This window comes from Zalophus californianus, chromosome 11, assembly GCF_009762305.2.
Source record: "Zalophus californianus isolate mZalCal1 chromosome 11, mZalCal1.pri.v2, whole genome shotgun sequence".
NCBI classification, from domain to species: domain Eukaryota; kingdom Metazoa; phylum Chordata; class Mammalia; order Carnivora; family Otariidae; genus Zalophus; species Zalophus californianus.
The window spans coordinates 83,413,221-83,435,657 of record NC_045605.1 but is presented as its reverse complement, the minus strand read 5'-3'; the positions used below and the strand labels follow the sequence as shown (position 1 = coordinate 83,435,657).

At 42.1% G+C, this 22,437-nt stretch overlaps 1 protein-coding gene across 6 annotated transcripts in view; it reads left to right on the top strand.

Moving 5' to 3' along the window:
- Positions 1-5,605: 5,605 nt before the first annotated feature.
- The window catches only part of MPPED2 (metallophosphoesterase domain containing 2), a 171,348-nt gene continuing 154,516 nt past the window's right edge, over positions 5,606-22,437 (top strand). For 3 of the 6 annotated variants that reach the window (XR_003517687.1, XM_027581563.1, XM_027581567.1), the window contains exons 1-2: positions 5,606-5,911; positions 11,384-11,632. Coding sequence is in view for 5 of the 6 variants with exons in the window: in XM_027581563.1 (XP_027437364.1) it covers positions 11,505-11,632 (128 nt within the window). In the remaining variant the exon portion in view is untranslated. Of the gene's footprint in view, positions 5,912-7,361; positions 7,486-7,707; positions 7,812-9,952; positions 10,049-11,383; positions 11,633-22,437 lie in introns of those variants that run through there. The other 3 variants (XM_027581564.1, XM_027581566.1, XM_027581565.2) reach the window with 3 other exon arrangements.

Below are 22,437 nucleotides of genomic sequence, written 5' to 3'. Positions count from 1 at the left end.
TACCATGCCAGTATTTCTTTCCTTTCTTTTTTTTTTTTTTTTAAGATTTTATTTATTTGAGAGAGAGAGAGAGAGAGAGCATGAGTGGAGGGAGGGTCAGAGGGAGAAGCAGACTCCCTGCTGAGCAAGGGAGCCCAGTGCGGGACTGGATCCCGGGACTCCAGGATCATGACCTGAGCGAAGACCGACGCTTAACCATCTGAGCCACCCAGGCTCCGACCAGTATTTCAATATTTCAGTAATCTTTATTTTTATTATGTAAAATTTATTTGAATATCTTGAATCCATTCATGTCTCTCCGTGTCTTTTCTCCTCCAAACTGTCATGCTGCTGAAGGCTACCATCATCTTCAACCCATTGCCAGCAATAACCCCTAACTGGCCTCCCAATGTTCACTCTCACCCCCTAAAATCCATTCTCCACGCTGGGGGAAAAGCGACCTTTTCAAAACACAAATCTAATCATGTTAGCCTTTCTACTTAAGATCCTTAAACAGCTTCCAGTTGCCCTCAGGATGAAGTCAAACATCTTGAACAGGGCCTTAGCTGTGACCTTCAAATGCTTTTAGCCTGGCCCTTTGGTCCTGGCCTCTGTGTACAGATCCAGATCCAGACCCTTCTCTCAGGCACCATGCGATTCCTCCCTCAGCAACTCCCACACGGCTTTTCTTTTTCCTATGATATCCTTGTATTTCTTCCCTCCATCAGGGAAATCTTCATTTAACCTCAGAGGAGAAAAAGTCTTATTGTATGTTTCGGTTTTGGTTTTTTGTTATTGTTTTTGTTTGTTTGTTTTGTGGGTTTTATTTTTTTTTGCACCAGATGCCTTTTCTTTTCATTGATTTGTATGTATGTAATTTGTATTTATCTGTATGATTATTTAACATCAGACTGCTCATGCCCATGAGATTATGTACTTTATAATGTGGAGGAAAATTCTGCTTTTTGCATCTTTAGACCATCAGCATGGTATAAGTATTCTGCCTAGAGCGAAGATTAAAAAATATTTGTTGAATAATCAAACCATTACGTTAATAATACAGAGAGAGATGGGTTTTAGATTCTGCCTGTCTCTCAAACTCAGTTTTTAAAAAATGTATTCATTCATTTATTTTTACTAAGAAGAAAAATTACATTATGTATTGCTTACTCAAACTACTAATACATCTTAAACTAGCTTGTCAAATTGAATTATTAAAATTGAAACCCCCCCACATACATTTTCTTTAATCAGGTTATTATGGGTTTTCCACATGCCCATCTTTCAAAAGAGATTACTTTGCCTTTTACTTCAGTGAGAATGCTCTTCCACCATGACACGCCTGTCCCAAGTACCACTACATTCTATCATTTTTCCAGAATTGGGATCATGATATGGGAAAAAACCTGGCAAATATTAAATGATAACAGAAATCATTCAAGTCTATTAAAATGGAAAACACACTAACACATGCTCAGTATCTTGTCAGATTTTTAAAATTAATTTTTAAAATTATTATTGTATAAATAATACTTGTTTGAGTTGTTGATACATGCTAGACGTTGGTTAGTAAGTATGGTAAGAATTAGTGAGTTTTGCAAAATTTTAAGATTTCCACTCCTTCCATGCTTATTATTTATGCTGCTGGCAAAGATTAGCCTTTCTAAGATAATGTCTTAAAAATTTATTTTGTAAAGCAAGATTTCCTCAGTTCTAGTGTCTCCTGAATGTTTCTCAGTCATAAACATTTTTATTGGTTCACCAAAAGGAAATTTTAAATACAAAGGATAAAACACATTATATATTTATTTTGAGAACTTCAAAAAGGATCTATCAAAAAATCAGGTTAATCACCTAAGTTTCTTTTGAGACTATATCTTGGTACATCATCTCTGTAAATTTTAAGATACAAATTTTACTTGGGTTTTTTTTTTCATGTTACTGTATTTTTTAAAAAGGCTATCTTTAAACAAGTGTGATACATGATAATCTTCAGTTTCTCTATGAGAAAATAAATTTCTGAAACAGTCTTATGTATTATTTCATGTTTCTAAAGATATTAGAAAACCCTTTTAAGTGTACTGTTTGAACACCACGAGTTCTTAGCTCTTATCCTCTGACACTGGTCTCATGACATCATTTCCGTTCCTGCATATCTGGTATGGATTTTCCTTGATTGTATAGTTGTCTCCTTCACTCATGCCTTCTCTTACTCACTTTCTCATTTATTGACCCATACAGTCATTTAATAAATATTTCCAAGGTTCTACTATGTACACAGCACATAAGAATACAGGACACAAAGGGATAAAGGGCATAGTTCTTAAACTTGAGGAGTTTATAGCAAAAAACATTTGAAACAAGTCAAAAAATGTAAAAACTGTAGGAATTAAGAATAAAATAAGGATGTTCGTTGGCTCAGATTTTTTTGAATTGCACCATAATAGTTCTATTGGCAGACTCTGATTTTGGATAACCTATAATCTTAAGCTTTGCTGGAAAATGATAAAGATGCAGAAAATTTAAAGGAACAAGAAGCAAAATAGTTGCTGTTTGTTCATAGAGTTAAGATTGGTGTATATAATTTCAATAAAATTGTTCAGTGAAATGCAATAGTTTTGATAAATTTTTTTTCTGAAGAAGAACCACAGGATTGAACCAAGTTTTCAGTTATACACATGTCCCTGAAGTATTGGAAAACCTGTCCTCATAGGGAGAATGAGAGCTAATGCCAAATAAAGTATTAAGCTTTCAAGGGAAGTAGCATCCACTTTCCAAGCTTCCACCCAAAGTTCTCCCACGCTCTGCTCTCTCATTTTCTTCCCTAAATACTTTCTGAAAAGATATTTTAAAAGATATTGCAGCAGGCTATCAGGAAGCATATTTGCCAGTTCCTTCGATGAAATCACTGGAGAAAGGGTCCAAATTTACATTCCATTAAAGGGAAAAATTTGTAATATTTGCATAAAGGCAATCATAAACTTGGCATTTTATTTTTAGCCTTCTTTTGTTTTCCATTATAAACAATAAAAATTGAATTTAACAATGACAAAAAAATGAAGCTTAGAGTCTCACTTATGTTAAAAAAAAAAAAAAGTCCCAGCTTACAGCATTTCAAGTTTGCTCTAATGAGGCTCGATGTTTCAAAGCTGATGTCAGGGGACAGACATGGTTCACGTCCAATCATTTTAAAACAAGCTTTTAGTGTAGTTATCTATATTGATGGACAATATGATTTTATAAAACACAATATATTCAAATCCATGTAATGAGAATTATTTGAAAAGTGATTCCCTTTTGTTCCTGACTTATTATTGAAATTTATTTCTATTTCTCTGGCTTTTTTATTTTGGTAACCTAATAGAGATAAAAATTCACAGCCTTAATACAGCTTGGTCACTACTTCTCCCAGTGGATAATTGATCATCAGGGACACGGAAGAGGATGACTTCTTCCTCCACTACAAGTTACAATTTCAAACAGCTTTTTTTGCCTCAGTTTTTCCCCACTCAGTAAAATGATATACAAATTTTCATCAACTTTATAAAGGATCAACCACTTGTTTTGTATAGCATTAAATATCCTATAAAATGTGCCACTAAGTAGAACACATTATTATTTATTATCTGTGTGCACATATATAGATTCAGGTTCATGTACAAATTTAAGTTTGGCTGTTTTGATTGACTATCAGTTATTTTAAAAAAAGGAAGAAAACCACAGAAATTATTTGGCTTGTGGGTTTTTTTTTTTTAACTGATTAAATCAGCCCAAATCAGTCAAAAAAATTCAAACCATTTAGATAAGACAAGTGCACTGCTAACTCAGAATAAGGGAAACAAAACCAAGCATTTCTTCAACAACATGATACTAGTCAGTGTTTGCTGCTAGGCTGTAAAACAGAAACAAAATTTAAAGGTGCTTCCCCCCTTCCCTCCCCCCATCTTTGCCATCTTTAATGTCAATGCCACTTGCTGTGATTTGTGCTGGGCAAGGAGAATCACTGTCCTCTTGATCTCAGAACATTTGACAAGTACTGACACTCTGGGCATATTGTACAACAAAATAAATTTATTAGCAACACCATCTCTCCCTTCATTTCAGCTCAGGCATAAGAGATAGGTTACTTAAAATTCAAGTGCCAGGAAAGCCCATTGTTAAAGGGAAATATTTTCAAGGGAATTCTGTTTGATCTTTTTTTATAGGGGCTCCTACCAGCCTCTCTCCCTTCCTTCCCAGACCCTGGAAACCAATTAGTCTCAGCACAGAGGCCACAGACCAGGTTGAAATGGCTCCTTTTTATTTTTAGGGGATATAATTTCAGCCAGGATGTCTAGTCAGTTGTCAAATAGTATACTTAGCACACGTCTCTCTCTCACACACATCCATTGGATTTCCCTTTGGAGAATGCCTAGATCTTTGAGTCCGACTCCTGGAAAGGAATTAGATCTGGTTGCAGTCCAAATCCTTCAGCTCTGACAATGGCATAACATCACAGGGCCACCTCATCTTTTATAGACAGCTCCGCCAACCAAGTTTTCTAAAAGCCTTCTCTTCCTTGTCTTCTGTCTTCTAGCATTTCAGCAGCCTTTCCTTTCCTTATGTTTTTGCATACAATTCTGAAAGTCTTTTCTCCCCATTACCCAAAGTAGCAGAAAACAGAGGACCAACTTTAATTTTTAAAAATGTTTTTGAAGTGCTTATTTTGGGGTGGGGGAATATGTGCTCCCAAGACAAAAATGGAAACAATTAAGAGTCTTTGGCCCTCCTCACCCCCCTATTCTGAACCTGCCTTAATTCATGGAGGTAAAAAAAATTATCAGCTGGGTTGGCCTTTTCTTTCTCAGGAACAACATTGCAGAGAGAAAGGGGTGTGTGTGTGTGTGTGTGTGTGTGTGTGTGTGTGTGTGTGTGTGTGTGTGTGTGTGTGTGTGTGTGTGTGTGTGTGTGTGTGTGTGTGTGTGTGTGTGTGTGTGTGTGTGTGTGTGTGTGTGTGTGTGTGTGTGTGTGTGTGTGTGTGTGTGTGTGTGTGTGTGTGTGTCTGGCTAGTTGAAAGGCTTGAGGAAAGAGAGCACAGCTCTCCCCCAGGAAAGCCTAAGCTCAGCAGATGGGAGGGGACCCAGGGTGGCCTTCCTTGGTTTGAGCCCAGGGCCCGAGCCGCTCCCCTTGCCCCCGCGGCGAGCTCGGCGCCCTGGAGCTGTGCCAGTACTCCAGACAGCCCCAGGCAGGTCGGTGGATGGGGGGGCCTGGGTGTTCTCTTTGCAGAAGACGCCCATTTGGAGGGAAAACTCCCTTTATTTTTCTGGGGCTCCGCAGCCGCCCCCTCCCCAGTCCCTTATCATTTTTACGCTGATCACACTCCTGATGATGAACTTGCGGCTCAGCTTCCTGCTGCCTGCTTGACCCGAGAGCACCAGCAGGCTGCCGGCCTCGCCCTCAGCTCCCTCCTCCTCTTGCAACCCCGGGGCCTCGGGGCGCCGGTGGGGGTTCGAGCGGGCCTGGGCTGCAGGAGGGGCGCGCGGGGGCGCGGGGTCCCGCCGGGGAGCGCGCACGGAGCGGCGCCTCAGCCGCCCTGCTTCCTGGAGCTGTGCTCCTTTGACCCCAGTGGCAGTCCCTGTCACTGCACCGCTCGCGCTCCCTCTGGCTCGCCGCGCCCTCGCTCCCTCTCCTCGCCCCCTCGCTCGCTCTCTCCCCAGATCGAGGCTGCTCGGGTCCTTTCTCCCCCCCGCCTCCCTCTCGTGCCGCGCCCCCCGGCCCCCCGCCCCAGCTAGCGGCGGGACCTCCGGGGTCGAAGGTTCTGGCCCGCCCGCGCCCCTCGCCGCCCCCGCGCGCCCCCCGCACGCCTCCCTCCGGCTCCGGCCGCTCCGCGATGGATCGCCTGCTCGTTGGGCGCTGAAGGCATCCCCGGGACCCGGAGCGCAGCCCGGGAAAGGTAATCCGCCCCGGGAAGGGAGGCGGAGGGCGGGGGAGGGGGAGGAGGCGGCCGGGCGCCCGGTGCCGCGCGCGAGAGGAAGGGAAAAAAAAAAAAAATGCACACACAAAGCGGAGCCCGGGTGAGAGGTGCCTTGTCAGAGGCGCGTGCGAGGGGCTCGGAGGCTGCGGACCGCGGCTGCCCCGGTGCTCCTGACATTCGCACGAGCGGGCGCTTCCCGGGCAATTCGGAACCCGAGGAGGGCGTATTTTCTACCCCGGAGCGAAAGCAAATTCTTTTTCAGGAGCTGTCTCCCTCCCACTCCCCATCTCGCCCCTCTGCTCATTTCCCCTCCCCCCCACCCCCCAGTCCTCAGCCCCCGACCTCTCAGGGTCCCCACCTCCAGCTCCCTTCTCCGCCGGGATTTCTTAGGAGGGGTGAGGGGGGTGTCCGCGAGGGGCATCAGCAAAAGCCAGGCGGCGGGGATGGGGGTGGGGACGAGGGCTAGGCGAGCTGTTTACTAGAAAGTCCCGGGGTTATGTGTTCGAACCGCCCCGGCCTAGGCCCGGGTGCATTGTGTTGGCCCGAGCCCCGGGCGCCCGAGGCGGCCCGAGCGAGGTGCGGTGGCCGGGAAGGCGCCGCGCAGCTTTGTGCTTGGGCTGCGCTCCGCGGCCGCCCCCGGGGCCGCCCGCGCGCGCGCAGCTCTCGCGCGGGGCTTTTTCTCACCCTGTCCCTGCGCCCCAACCTCGCTGTCCCCTGCCGCCTCCGGTCTCTTCACGATGGCAGCCTGCGGAGCGAGCCTGCGACCCGGCCACGGCGGCGGGGGGACGAGCGAGGAGAAAAAGTAACCGTTGCCGCCCGATTTCTTCTCCAGAGAGGCAGGAGTTTCTTTGCTATTTACACGGAACAGGGTTATCTTTGTAAAGCCTTTGAATTCCGGGGTTTTGCGGCCTAGGAGATGAAGGGGGCATTTTTCCGGAGATCGGGGAGGGAGTTAGAATCCACCAGCAAGAAATTAAGGATGCCCCGGTGGGGTAGATTTATAGAACATTTACTAACCCCCTCCCCCAACATACCCCAAATTAAGAGCAAATGCGGGTCATGCAAAATGTGTAATTGATTTAGATGCTGCAAACAAACACAAACAGGTCCGGGTGGAAAAAACAAACAAAACTTTAAGGGAAAGAAAAGATTTCTGAAGAGGGGGGAAATCCGTGGCCTCCACACCCCCTTCCAACGCTCGCTGGCTCCCTCCCTTCCTTTCTCCGCCGCTCCAGGAAAGCAGCCCGGCAGCTCCGGGGCAGAGAGCAGGGAGGCGGCGGTGGCGGCTCCGGGCGCGGGCTCTCCTCTGAGGGTTCGGGGATGCCAGTGCGCCCGCGAGGCTGACGTCGGGGGCGTGGGGCTGTGATGCTCGAGCGAGGATGGCGCGGTGTCAGAGCCATTGGCCGCCGGTGGTCATCAATCAATCCGGGGCTGGGGGAGAGAAAGAGAGACAGGCGCCCGGCGGAGCCCGGGGCCGCGAGTGCCAGCTCCAGCAGTGCTAGCAGCGGCGGCAGTAGCGGAGGCGACGGTGGTGGCAACGGGGGACTGAGCGAGTAAGGCGAGCTGGTGCTCCAGGAAGGAAGGGGGAGCTGTAGCCCGGACAAGCCGGCCGTGAGCCGGGAGGGCAGGGCGAGCGTGTGAGTGTGTGTGTGTGTGTGTGCGTGTGTGTGTGTGTGTGTAGTTGCTGAAGGACACCCCCCCCAACTGCCCACCCTAGATTTAAAACAAACAAACCAATCCAAAGTGGAGAATTCCGCGCCCCCTGCCCCACCATATATAGGCTCTACGCGTTGCCAGAGGCGCAGGAGAAAAGTCCTGCCCTTTCTCTCCGAAAGAATGTGCCAGGCGGGTGTCCGCAGTGCTGGAGACAAGTTCAGGTGTAAGTGCCGCGGGAGGGGGGGCGCTCTGTGGACAGAGGCACGTGGAACTTTGTGCATCCCTCTCAAAACCCTGGCGGAGAAGCCTCTGAGAAGGCTTGTAGGCATCGCTCCGGGATACGGGGATGAGTAACTGGAGGTGGGCATAAAAGAGTAGGGGCGTGAGTTGAGAAATCACTCGATCCGTGCGGCAGAGGGAGGAGAGAGCGAAATTTGGTGGAGCTGGAGCAGGCGAGTTCCAAAGTCCGGCCAGGCGGTCGGGCGATCTTCTCAGGGCTAGTGAATAAAATGAGCATCCTTGTTTAAACGAGGAAATCACGGGCTCCTTTCTCATAGGCTGTGCCAAGCGAGCTCGGGTAGGGAGGTCGTGAGTTGTTGCTTTGAAACTTTTGGTAAATTGGACTTCTGGTGTCTAGGAGGTGGAGACAGTTATTTAATTCCTCAGCTTTTAATCCTTTCATTGCCAGAAGACTTTAAAAGGTTTTCCAGCTAGATTCCTGAAAAAGAACATTGCAAGTTGCACAGCTTAAGGGGCAGGAGACGCGATTGCTGTCTAGGAAATGCAAAATGAGCCCACATGATTTTTTTTAAGGCGAAAATCAAACTAGCACCAGCATGAATGTTTGGCAATGTCAGTCCCTTTTAGATTTTCCTTTAGGATTCCTGACGTTTAGTGCCAGGTTCCTTTGTTTTGTGGAGCAAATGTGCTGAAATTATAAGATGAAAATTGAAAGAATACTCTTTAAATATTATATGTAAAAAGTGATGTAAGTGTAATGAGGATGAGATGCTCCAAAATCTGAACATTTGGAAGCTTTTACTGCCTAAATATGTGAAGCAAGGTAAATCAGCTTCTGGATAGTTTTAGGCCGTGTATCATTCTGTCTTGTTTCAAGCTTTTTCCAAATTTCTCAGGTCAGAGGAGGGGCCATTGTCCCCTCTCTTTGAGAGTTTGCTAGAAAAAAACCCTTTTCCATGTGTTGGTGTTTAATATCTGAGTGAGGGTGAGCATAGTATTTTAAAAAATAAGCCTTTTCTTGACTTGTCTGTAAAGGTTCCTGTGAAAGTTTTGAAGCTCTCTGCCTTAGTCCGACAGTTTCTTCAAAGGACTCCAGATTAAAGAAGGTAGACACTGCAGGTGCACTCTTTCGATAAAACATTTGAAAGAGAACATGGTAAAGATGAATTCAAATGAGGTGCCAGCCACCCATTTAGCCCTTCAGAGTTACAGGGGCCTGTGCTTGCTGATGAAGAGATGCTCTATTTGTCTTGCTGGGGCAAAGGTGCAAAGAGGCACAGATGTTCACTTGATAGACAAGGCAATCCTACTTGGACTTTAGGATAGACTGGACCATTGAGGAGTGTGAATTGATCACCTTCTAAGTTCTCTGCTTCAGATGGGAGGGTCTAATCCTAACTCCTCTAAGTCACTGCATAGATATTTAGATAAGAGGTGTGGAAATTTTATTTCTAGGCTCTTTTGCTTAGTTTAATTGGTGAGTTTACTCCAGAAACATTTAAACCTTTCTCTGGCAGAGTGCAGAGATCGTTATTGAGAGGTCACAATGGCGTAGACATGAATTTTGTCTCCTTTTGCTTCTTAATGCTGCGTATCTCACACAATAGACTTTGATGGCAGGAACATAAGAATTGGCATGTAATTTTTACACCACTCTTTAATTTATGCAAACACTAAGTTCTCGCAGTCTGAAAATGTGTATTTTTTTCTTTCTGTGCGTTGATGGCTAACATTCTTTTTAATGACAGTCATTTCTATAACAGGAAGATGTTTTCATTTGTATTTACTTTTCAGCATGGCGCAATTATGCAGTTTTGCGCTTCAGTAGTGTCTCGGTACTTTGTGTCTCAAAAGAGAATTACAGTACTTAGAACAGGACTGCAATTTGAAGCAGGTGTTGTGTTTTACTGTTATGCAAAATAACAGTAAAATATAATTGTGGGGGAAATTAAGGAAACAGCTGCAAACTTGGTATGAAAACTGCTACATTATGATTTGTAAGCTGTTCTTATAGATATTTTACATCAAAGGAGCAGGGAAAGATTTTAATTTAGTTAATCCTACCGGCCTGGTTGTCTATCAACTAGTGCTTAAAGGATTCCTACCTCCCATGAAGTCAGGAAGAAGAAAGAGAACCCAAAGTGACACTTTGTTTAAAATGCCAGAACACCAGGGATTCATGTCTTGGCAGTGGCGGTGTGCATTAGGAACGAAGGCAAGGTGGGTGTCGTTTAGCGTGCTTTGCTAATATGAAGAAGGCAATGATTTGAGTAGAACGCTGTGGAATTTCTTAGCCCAGCTAGCATATGGAGGACTACACAACCCCCGGGTTGTAAAATAATAAAATAAATGGCCTATGGCAGGCCATCTGCCTTTTTCTTGATATCTAAGGTGTTTCATGCCAAATTTAAGTCTAATCTTCTTATTCTAAATATTTTTATTTGAGATAACAGCTAAGATTCCTGGAGCTTAATGGTGCACATGGCAAACATATTCTGCTGCAGAGCACTTAAAGAGCGTGGGTTACCCCAGGGTTACTCAAGGAGGGTGCTACCCATTTCTTCTCTGTTGCACTGATGAGTTCCAACAGCCTCAGTGCAGGGATTTGCTCTCTTAGTCTTTGCATACCTACCATAAAAATAAACATCCTCATTTCTCAACCCAGCGCAGCAAATAATATATTGACATTTATCAGAATAATCAAAACTAATGGAAATTTTGAGAGGATGAAACCAGCTGCTGAGAATTATACAGCACCAGGCAAGAATGAGGTGGTAGACGTAATGGCCTTCAGTGCTCTCTTTGGGCTCTAAGAGGGGCCGTAATGAATGCATCCAAGTAGTGGTCCAAGTCTGGATGTGTTTTGACTTTCCCCCGCGTGACTGTAGTGTTTGAAGAAATAATATTACATTTAGCAAGAAGGATTTGCCTTACCGTAAGATTCTTGGCCAGAATGGAATACATATGTATACCAGGTGTTGAGTACCTGGGTATTTGGGGAACTGCTTGTGAAAGAAAAAATTGCATGTAACACGTGCCTATATTATGTGTGTATTATAGCTATACACAGGTATCTATTATAAGTGCAGCATTTGAAACTTACATTTGATACCGTGTTATATGGCTGTGTTAAGCATTGCGATTTCACATTATTCTATGACATCAACTTTGTACAGACCAAACGTTCCAATTAGCAGGGAAGGTTTGGAAGATTCTCCACTTCGAGCACAAACCATTTATAGTTAGACACCATGGCAACTGTGGATATGCCCCTTCCGTAATTCATGTTAAGTGCCATAATTATAATTAAAGAGGAAATCTTAGTTTGAATGCCATTGAAGTGATTTGCCAGCAGCTAGCAATGTCATATGGAGTGCAGGGTCCACTCTGAAGTGCATGCAGGATAGAGTGCTGGCAAAGGTTGTATTCATGGGGCAACGACACATATTAAGATTTTTCCTGGGCCCATTTCATGTCCAGGTGTCATATTTGACCTTTCTTAGAGCACCTTCATTTTCTTTGTTCTCATTTTATAATTTTTTTTTTTTTTTTCAGAAACGCACAGTGGTATTGATGAGTAGATCCTTGGGTTCAGAGGTTGGCTGAAACACATCATGCCTGCTTCCATCCTTTGCTCCGGAAAGTTGTGAATTGCTCATGCCTATAGGGAGGAAGGATGGCTCATGGGATTCCTTCTCAAGGCAAAGTTACCATAACGGTGGATGAGTACAGCTCAAACCCCACCCAGGCATTCACGCACTACAATATCAACCAGAGCAGATTCCAGCCGCCACATGTACATATGTAAGTATCACTCATGAACTTAAAAAAATTAGCAATCAAGAAAATAGAAATAAAATAAGAAAGTCTCTAATGAGTTCTGCCAGGGAGAATAAAAGGTATATGATTTGTAAAACAGATGGGTATCTGTGCTTCCAAATATAGCTCAGAGGAATACCCTGCGTCTGTGTAACCTCTTCAGATTTTCAGTGTACTTTCAAAAACCACAATTTGACGTTAGATCACCAGATCTAAGCGGTGGTGGTCGATTGCCTGCATTTTGTGGGTAACAACAGAGAGGTTAAGGTATTTGCCAGTGTCACACAGTGACTTTTGGCAGAGTTTCCTGACCCCTGGTTCAGTTTGCTTTACATGTATTGTTTGCCTCCATGATGAAATACTTCTTTAAAATTTCTGTAGTTTACCCCCCCCACACACACACCTCACCCCACTACCCCTTTACATTCAGCTGGGAAATAGGCCTAATTGGGACTAATTGTCCAGCCGCTGCTAAATCCATTGTCTTGCCTGTTGCTAGTGGAATGTGTGCTGCGTGCTGCAGGACTCAAACAATATGGGGAACAAAGGATTAAGGGACAGTGGAACAGTTGGTTCCAGGAACTGTACTTTTCTCTCACTCCCTAGTACCATTTAAGTCCTGTTTCAGTTTTAAACTGTTTAAGGAACAGAGTGTGGGAGAAATCCAGAGGCAAGGATTTTGCAGCACCTGGATGCACACCAGCTTTTTTCTGTTCCTTTGCTACAGGATGTGCTGGGCTTTCAGCACAAGGGGCAAAAGGTCACCATCTCCCTAGTTTATTCAATGCCTGGTGCTCATTCTCTATTAGACCCTTCCAATGTCTAACATGAGTCTTTCATAGTAGGACTAAACCTCTTTGAACACTATTGTATAGTCAAGAGAGAAAGGAGGTTAGGGCTCTGTTGACTGTTTTTTCCATTCCTGGCAGAACTGAACTCGGGGCATGTCTAAGTCACAAGTTCTTTTTTATCGTATTTGTTTTATTTGAGCATTTAAAAAACAGTAGGGCCTCCCCCTCCCCCCACACACACCCTGCCCCCCCAAATTTAGAAACACTAATGAAACAAAAGGATCTCTCTTGACTGCCTGGGTATTAGTGTAAATACTAGGATGTTACTTTGCAAGTATATTCTATAGAGCTACTCAATTACCTATGATGGGATTTCTGGGGGAAAAAAAGAAGAAAAAGGGAAAGCAATACTTGCAAATGGTTAATGCTGAACTATTTTGAAGGATTTTATACTTTCTTTAAATCACGACTTACTCATGATTATGAAGGATTGTTAACATGATTTTAAGGAAAAGTTTTTAAGGTGAATACAATTTTCCTTTGTTAAAATGGCTTTTCTGAACAGTAAGTCTTGTTCATTTCAAATTTTCCTTTTATTCTTCTGCTTCTAGTGATTTCCTTTTTTTCAGATATGTTATAGAATTTGTGCAAGCTGGACTTGGGATACCTTTAGCTCTGTTCTGCCAGTGTGACGTTTTGTATTAAAGAATCACAAAGAACTTTGTGAATTCTGTTTCCTTTCAAGCAAAAGAAAGTATGTTTTTTTAAAGATTTTATTTATTTATTTGAGAGAGAGAGAGAATGAGAGATAGCACGAGAGGGAAGAGGGTCAGAGGGCGAAGCAGACTCCCTGCTGAGCAGGGAGCCCGATGTGGGACTCAATCCTGCGACTCCAGGATCATGACCTGAGCCGAAGGCAGTCGCTTAACCAACTGAGCCACCCAGGCGCCCAAAAGAAAGTATGTTTTGCCTCAAATTCCTTGGAAGATGACTGATAGGGAATATCACCTTAAGTCTTCACTCGTTCACGGCCCTAAGACTCAATTGGTGAACTGGCAACGAACAGAGTTATTTAAAAAATCATGTAACCTTAGAACTAATCTGCTTAGATCTAGCCATGAAAAATCGAAGGATCAAATTACATATACCTTTTTTGGGAAAAAAAAAAAAGTCTTGCAAAATGAGGTTTGCAGTGGTAGCCTGGACAGCTGTGTAGCCCTTCACTAGACTTCCCACCTTGGCGTAGAGCACTCATCCCTGGTCTGGGTCCAGCTGGCCTTTTTCATCTTCATCACCTACCTGGGGCTTTCTGCCTGAACCCTTTGTTCCAGCCACAGGTGGGCTCGCTGTTGCCTGAGCACCTCAGCTGTGAGAAGCACTTTTATGCTCTGCTCATCAAATGCCTTAAGTCAGTTCAGGCCTCTCTCCATCTATAAAAGCTCTTCTATCTCTCCCAGTCCAAACTGACTGTGTCCCCCTCCCCAGCACGACACTCCTAGTCCCTACTTCAACCCATACCACCTGCATTATTACCTCTCTCTATCTCTTTCTCATTTGTTTCTTAAAAGCAGTGATTGAGCAGGTAACAGTTGTTCAGAAATACTGACTGATGGATGGATTGACCCACTGATTTGACTGTGCATTGAGATGAGATATTGTGATTGAGATTTGGAGATTTTCTCATTGGAATTTTTCTGTTCTATATTAACATTTTGAGTGTTTGTATGAAGGTGTGTGTGTATTGTCTAGTAGTTGGCTCACCTTCCCATTCAGTGACTGGCCCATACTAGGCATTCAGGTATCTTCGTTAAATGTGATCATGTTATATTTCTTTTATAGTAAAAAAAAAAAAATGCACTTAGTCTAAATAGAAACTTAAATTGGCTGGAAAATATCCATGAAATATTTAGTCTAAAATTTCTTCAGTTTTTCTGAAGTTCTTAACACATCACGGCAGAGGTTTGTTCCTCTACCTAAAAATATTTTGTCTTTTCCACTTGAAGAGTTGCTCATTATTTTACATGGGATACTTAAAATGTCTCCTTTCCTTTTTTACTTATATCCCATAATGGATCACCTGAATTGGAATTACAATCCTGGCCCCTTAAGTGATCCATTGTTTTCTTTCACAGAACCTAGTGGTGTTTTCTTGCCTTAATTAAGGAATAGCTCACTTCCCATTTAATTCAGTTAGTCTCACGTCAATTTTGTGACCCACCTTGGGCAACTGACTTCTCTTCTCCATGCCTTAGTTTACTCATCTGTACACATTTGCACCGAGTGACAGTTGTGGATCTTTTTAGCTCTGACATACTGAGATTAAGATTGCAATTAAGACATTTATTTGCAAGGGGTTGCTATAGGGGGGGGTACAGATACATAAAACTTGGCCCTCATCTTCATCAAGCTCATCACCGATTTCAGAGCTACTGTTTCAAGTGACGTTAGGAGATTTACTACTTGATCTTGGTTTGGTTTCTCCCATAAGTTCTGACGAGGCTGCCACCAAGCATCTAAAAAACCACTGGCCTGCATCTCTGCCTGTGACATAGGGAAGTTTTTTTTTTTTTAATTGAAGTACAGTTGACACACAATGTTACTTTAGTTTCAGGTGTACAACATAGTGATTGGACAAGTCTGTACCTTTTGCTGGGCTCACCACAAGTGTAGCTGCCGTCTGTCACCATACAGCACTATTAAAATACCACTGACTCTGTTCCCTGTCCGGTGCATTTCATCCGCATGACTTAACCCATTCCATAACCGGAAGCCTGGACCTCCCACCCACCTTTATCCATTTTACCCATCCCCTTACCTCCCTCCCCTCTGGCAACCACCAGTTTATTCTTGTATTTATGCATCTGTTTCTGCTTTTTTTTGGTCTGTTTATTCATGTGTTTTATTTTCTTAGATTCTACATAGATATAGAAGCGAAATTGTATGGTGTTTGTCTTTTTCTGTCTAACCTATTGCACTTAGCATAATACCCTCTCGGTCCATCCCTGTTTTTGCAAATGGCAAAATCTAAAGGAAGAATTTTTTTTTTTTTTTAAGAAAGCAATCTTAAATGACCTTGGGAGAGAAAATGAAAGCACAGCTGGAGTTTATAGGACAGAATTTAGCCAAGAATTTGTATGCCCCTCTTACTCAGACTCTTGAAAACAGTGATAGATGTGATGATTGGAAACCAACAATTAACAGTGTTTCATTTTTCTACAATCCCTTCATTTTTCCCAAGCAGAGTGTGGAGAAAATTATTTAGTATTTTTAATGTTGGTGGGAGGAGGTGCTGAAGGAGCCAATGTAGGTTTGAAAGCACCATAAAGGTTTTGTGTATTTTTAATTATGTGAGGCCTAATAAAATATTATAAAGCCTTTTCCAGTAGGGCATCCAGCCACCTCAGCTTTTGCACTGAAAGTCCTGCCTTCTGGGAGACCCCTTAGTCCTGTGCTAGCCAGGGTGGTTGATCACCCTACTGAGGTTAATTCCTCACCTTTTTCTTTAAGAATTGGTTGCTAGGAAGGTCGTATCAAGTTTTATTTTCAGTTTTAGTCCTATGCTTGTCTTTGTCTTCAGTTGTCAACACCCGTGGAATATTACTGTGCTGTTCCTCTTTTATACTTGTTTTGGGAGGCAGCATATAGCATAGTGGTTGACATCTCCAGTGAAATAAGATTGTTAGATTTAAAGCCTGGTTTGCACCACTTACTAGCTGTGTAACCAACTGTGGAGAAATGTATTAAGTTCTCTGTGTTTTCTTTTTCCATTTGTAAAATGTGGATGATAAAAGTAGTGCCTATCTCAAAAGGTTGCCGTGAAGGTTAAAACAGTGTTACTTGTGAAATTCTTAGAGGAGTTCTTAGTACATAGCTTATACTCAATACACGTTAGCTGTTATTAATGATTGTTTTACTGATTCTGCGTTTTTAATTCTAAGCTGTCTCAATTCATTTTGAAAACCAGTGGAGTAAAAATGAATGAATAGGAAAATCACTGGTAAGTTTTGTCCTGTCTTCTTCGAGGAACCACTCCCAGCAAACTTTTCTGAGTGGGATATTTGACTGTCAGGGTTGGCAGATGTTCTGACTTCTTGGTGCCTGTCAAGGTCATAAACAGCCTACGATTATCTCACTTAGTTCTCCTTGAGAGGTACAGTCCCAGGGGGAGAAGGAATCCAGTGAACTGAGTGTGGGCCTGGTTATTCTCTGTGCAATCACAGTGGCCTTCTTCCTCATGGGCTGTTCTCAGGGTCTTGTACCCCCCATCAGTGTCTTAGGCTCCTCTCCTATGGTGGTGGTTAAAACAGAAGCATCAAGAATTAACTATAATTAACCAGGATTGAGTGCAAAGGGCTACAGCTTTGGCTAGGGAATGAGGACAATATTCATATGATGGCTGAAAGTATGGTCTGAAATCAGAGATCTACATACAGGTGTTGATCCTGCTTGTTACTAGCTTGGCTGAGCGATGATGGAAAAATTCCTGAGTCTTCTCATCTGTAGAATGGGTTGAATGACCCTTTAAGATAGTTGTATTAAGTGAGATAAAGCGTATGACATAGAGTGCCTGAAAGATATAGCACTTGATAAATAGATGCTGTGATAATATTTATGATCTTTTCCATATGGTCTTGTGTCCAGCTGGTAACATCAGTGTTAACATCTTCCTTTCTGAACTTCTTGTTGTATAAAACCTGACAAGTCCAGCTTGTGTTCTTGTTACTCTTTATTGCACTATAAAGTATCTGGTCAGTATTTGCTTGGACATTGTGAATCAAAAATGATCTGAAGTTTTTAGGGTAGCTTAGTGATCATTCCATGCCAGATTCTTATAGGACTTTGTGTGTGTGTGTGATCTTAAGTTTCATTTCTGGGGCTGGGAAGTAAATGTTTATGTCAGGTCTGCATTAGGCATCCTTAGGTACAAAGACAAAGTTACACGAGAGAGTTATGGAATGGTGTCTTTTGGTTAAAAAAATATAAAAGTGTGTAGAAAAATAAAGACCAACGTTACTGGTGATTATTTATTAAACGAATTCGGGGGAGGGAGTTGGTGGATAAAGACCCTTCACTTTTTATTTTATATACCTTTGCATAATTTGAATTCTTATAAAAACAACTGTGTAATACTTTTATGATAAAAACTTTTTTTAAGAATGATAAAAATGCAATTTGTCTATAAGTCCTTGCACCTAAGGCTCCCACAAATGTAAATCTTCTACTTTCTTTGGGCCTACCTTCTTTCGGTGGTGTTTTCTTCTATTTCATGTTATAACCGAGGAATAGACCAAAGGCTGTTTTTTGGTTCAGTGTAATTCCACTTGCTCACGTGTGGGAAGGTGGGAGCAGTGCCAAAGAGGTTGCCTTCTTTCTAGTCCTATACCTGAAGTGAAATTTATTAAGGAGTCTTTTTAGATGCATTTTTGGAAGCTATCAGAGTACACAGTATCAGTAAATAGGTAGCTCGCTGTAGACTACTTGATCATATTTCAGAGAACCTGGATTCTAGTCCTGTCTTGGTCACTAATTAGGTCTACGGTCATTAGTACTTTGGGCTTCTCTGATTTTCAGGTTCCTCACCAGGAACTTGGTGCCCTTTTAGCATCATCGCCTCCCACTCTGGCAGTTTCGGATTTCTCCTGCTTCTTATCTTATCTTTAGGTCTGTTTGAAATTAAGAATATAAATCCCTCATTATTAGTGGTATTCTGTAGGAAAAAAAAATATAACAGTGAGGCGTCATGGGGTTGTGGTGGAGAAGAAGAAGAGAAATGACCCCCCTAACTCTCACCCAGAGGAAGACTAATATCAATGAATGAATGAATGTCTGGGGCTCTGTACAATTGCACTTTACTAACAAGGTAGAAATTCATCCTTTGCTCTGGAGCTGGGCTGCATTAGCTGTTTGAAAAAACATTCTAAACATTTTTTTTCTCTTGGTAAGCCACTGATTCTCATGCTCATTCTCATTACAAATTTATCACTGGCCTGCACATTAGCATGGCCATAATTTTTGTTAATGTTTTCAATCTGAAATTCATCGTGGAGATGCTGAATGGCTCTTTTCGTTTGCACTCATATGTAAACACAGAGTATTTTTCTTTTCCTCTCTCATTTCTTTTTTTTTTTAAATAAGTTCTTTTTCCTATATACTCCCTGAGGGTACTGGTCTTGTGGTCCGTGACAGTTTGACTTCATTTTAGAGCTTGACTTTTTTCTTATTCTGTAGATTTCTTTGTTTGCATTCGAGCATTAAAAAGGCAACCTAAAATTGAAATATTTTTTTGTCCATATGGGGATTTGTTCTTAGAACCCTGGGTGTGTGTTGTATAACCGTGTAGTGTTTTTTGTTTGTTTTTTGGTTACTTGACTTTCAGGGAGGGTAAAGAATTTTGACAAATAAAGTAAATCCCATCTATTATGGTATGCCTGGATTTCAAATTCTGAAACACTTACCTACATTTATAGAGATAAAGAAAGATTCATAGGCAAGTGTGGCCATAGTCACACACAGGATGGATAGACACATCCTGAAGTTGGGAAGCCATCAAATCACCTCTCCTTATGGATTGAATCTATTGCCTGTTCTAAGTACAGTTTTTTTTTTTTTTAATTTCCTTCATGGAAATGTTTTGAGAAAGACATACAAAATGGCTAACCAGGAAGTAATGCAATAGGGAGTCTGTATTTGAGACATATTTAATTTTAATTCTGAGATTTTAGAGCTTATGAAGGTGTAGATTTTAAGATATCAAAACAAAGCCAATGGCACTGAATCTACCATGTGTTGTACAGCAAACCCTTGGTAGTTTTGAATTATTTCCAAAAAGGAAAAGAAGTTTGCGGAGTCTCAGAAGATCTGGCCATCAGCTTGTTTTTCTTCTTTTTCAGATTTTTCCTCAGCTCTTTCCTTCCATGTTTTTTTCCCCTTTTAGACTTCCACAGCATGCTGGAAACTAGACGTTTCAGTAGCCATCCTGGCATGATTGGGCTATTATTTCAGTATCAGTATGAACAAAACTACCCCCCCTTCTTTTGCAGACCACCATGTTAGTCTGCCTCTTTTTTTTTTTTTTAATGTAGAAGTACACTTGGAGGCTTTGTCTGTGTAGAAACACGAACTCTGCAAAGAGGAAACTCTGTTGGATTTATTGGCCCTTGCAGTATTTGGGTCCGCATATTTTTATTCTATTTTGTTTTGAAGATTTTTTTTCCTTCAATTTCTGTCCCTGTAGAAGGGTAAAATGTACATAAGAAAATGCATTTTTGCAGGCTTTCCATATTTTCTTCTTTACCACAAATCGAGACTATAAGCCCCTCTAGTGGGTTTAAATTTTTGTGCAGTTTTATATTAAGTAGTAAAGCTCTTGACACCAGTTGAAAAAAGAAAAGAAAAAGAAAAACTAGTACCATTAATAAAGCAAACAGGTAAATGTTCCGCACTTGATATTATTGAGCTTTAAAATTCCAAGTGAGAATTAAGCCATTCTTGGTTCCTCTGTTGGTAGTGGATTCCTTGAAAGATTGCCGTAACACAGACTGTACTCAAGCCCACTTACTTCTTTGTGCAGAAAGCCTCTGAAACCTTCCAGCTCAAAGATTTGATAATTCTTGGATTGGAAAAATATCTTTTCCCATCTTGCGGTGGGCTATTTTGGCATTTATACTGATTGGCTAAGAAAAGTGGCTTACTTGTGGTATTTGGTTTTAGGTATTTGGGCCACAGACCAAGTCTCAAACCGTTTACATATTGCACACTTAGTTTAAAATGTGTTTTGCACAAGGACTTAAAACCGAAATCAAGAAAAAAATTAAGTCTTCCACCAGCTAAGCAACTTAAGCATGTTTCCCTAATTTCCTGATTTAGCCTTTTGCTGTGACATAGACAGTATACCAGCTCTATTTTAGTCCTGAGTTTTGGAAAATAGTTCTTTTTTTGTTTCATTTTGCTTTGCTTTAAGACTTCAAAGATAACTACAGAGGCCTATCAGACTGTATTAGATACTTTCTTTTTTAAATCACAAATATCATACCCATCGCTCTTGGTTTTACCTTATGTTTAACGTATTCCATTTTTAAAAATGTTACCAACTTTTGCATACTGGTCCTGCATGGATGGGCAAGGAATACAATGAGAAATGGGAATATGTGTGAAGGAGACGGAGAGAGGAGAGGGAGGGAGGAAAGAAGAGAGAAAGAGAAAGACAGACTAGCAGATATATACATTAGATCAAAACTCTTTCTTGCAATTATGATGTTCCTGGTTTTGGGCTTGACTGTAATACCAGGAGAGTGTCAGCATCCTTCAACATCAGTCAAGATGGGCTTTACAAGGAAATAAGACAAATTGCACCTTAGCTTTCTGGGTTATGCATACCAACCCCACATACCAACGAATCGAGCCCTTGAAAGGATGAGAATAGCAATTTTTGATACATTGACCTGTTTTGGTCTCTGAGAAGGACAATTTGTAGGTAATTCAAACTTTAGGTTTGTATTTCAATGTTTAAAAAAAATCCATTTAACAAATAGCAAACTATGAACTGGCTTTTGAGAAATGTAAGAATATCTGAAATTGCGATTTCCCAAGGTTGGCCATCTGTTAGTATCTGGGAGACTTACCATATGTTGTGCTCAAATTCCAATTTTTACAGGTTAACTTGTTTTCACTTTGTTCTTAACCCTCACAGTCTGGGCACAACTGGTGGCACTGAAACCTATTTTGACTCAACAAACTCAGAGAAAAGAAGATGGGGAGTTCAAATCTTTGGGAAGAACAAACTTAGGAAGGAGGTGTTAACTCCTAAAGGATATTAATTCCTCATTCTTTCATAATGCAGTTCAAAGAAGATTAATGTTTTCCCTCTGTGAGATAGAAAGGCTTGGGTGTCTGTTCGGTCCAGTGGAGAGAGCTCCGTCCTACCCCCACACCCACTGACACTCTCGAGGGCTCAGAAGGGAGATAATAACCCCGTGGGAGGTGGTTTGCTCCACATCGTGCCCCTTGGTGGCGGATGCCTGGCCTGTTTTGCATCTCTCCATCTCGACCCCTTGACGTTAATGGCAGTCGGCACGCTCCACTGTTTATCTTGGAATTTGATACCATCATCTTGGCAACCAAACTGGGACCTTTACTGCTCAGATTGTTTGTCATTTGTTGTTAATTATCTGTTACCATAAATTCTGCACTTTGAGGAAAAAGGGAATGTTTTGAAATATTTCCTCCAACATGTAAGTGGAGCTTCATTTTCTGTGGACAAAAGAGCCGGGGGGGGGGGGGGGGGGAATCAGCCCTTTTGGGAATTGGTTTCAGGGAAATCAAATGCCCTGGTTTTTCAGACAGGCTTGTAGATCCCACTAATGCAGCCAGAATTTGCAGAGAAAGAACCATTGCAATTTAGCAATGGTCTGTATTTGGGAGAGGTACTCCTTCCTCCCAGGAAAAAAAAATAATTTAACTTTGCATAAGGGGTTTGGCTTTTATCACAATCTCTTTGTGCCATAATTGTGTTCTGCGTGTGCGAGAGCCTGTTCCTGCGGTCCGTTCCTTCCTTTCAAAGGTTATTAAGACAAAGCAGTCCAGAGTGAAAAGTAGCTTCTGCTTACCTGCCTTTATGAGGTGTTTATTTTGTTAAGTGTAGAATTAAAATGAGCTTTCTGGCCATTAGTGGATTTTAGTCATGCCCCCATACTCTGTGGGGAAGGTTGTGTCACCTTATAAACAAACAGTGCTGTTTTGCGAGGTGCTGTACCACGGGCTGCAGGAGCCACTGCTGGACCTAATATCTTAATAAAGCTGTAAACAGAAGAACATGAGCGACGGGAAGAGTGAATGCATATATTTTGTAAGGGAGAACTCAGGAGGAGAGTTGTTGGTGCCCAGCAGAAATCTAGGCACATTTATAAATATATATATATTAAAAAAAAAGAAATTTGAAAAGCTCCCCCCCCAATAGTATATCCATATTCCGGTCTGTCTCTCCATCCCCATGACCCTTGC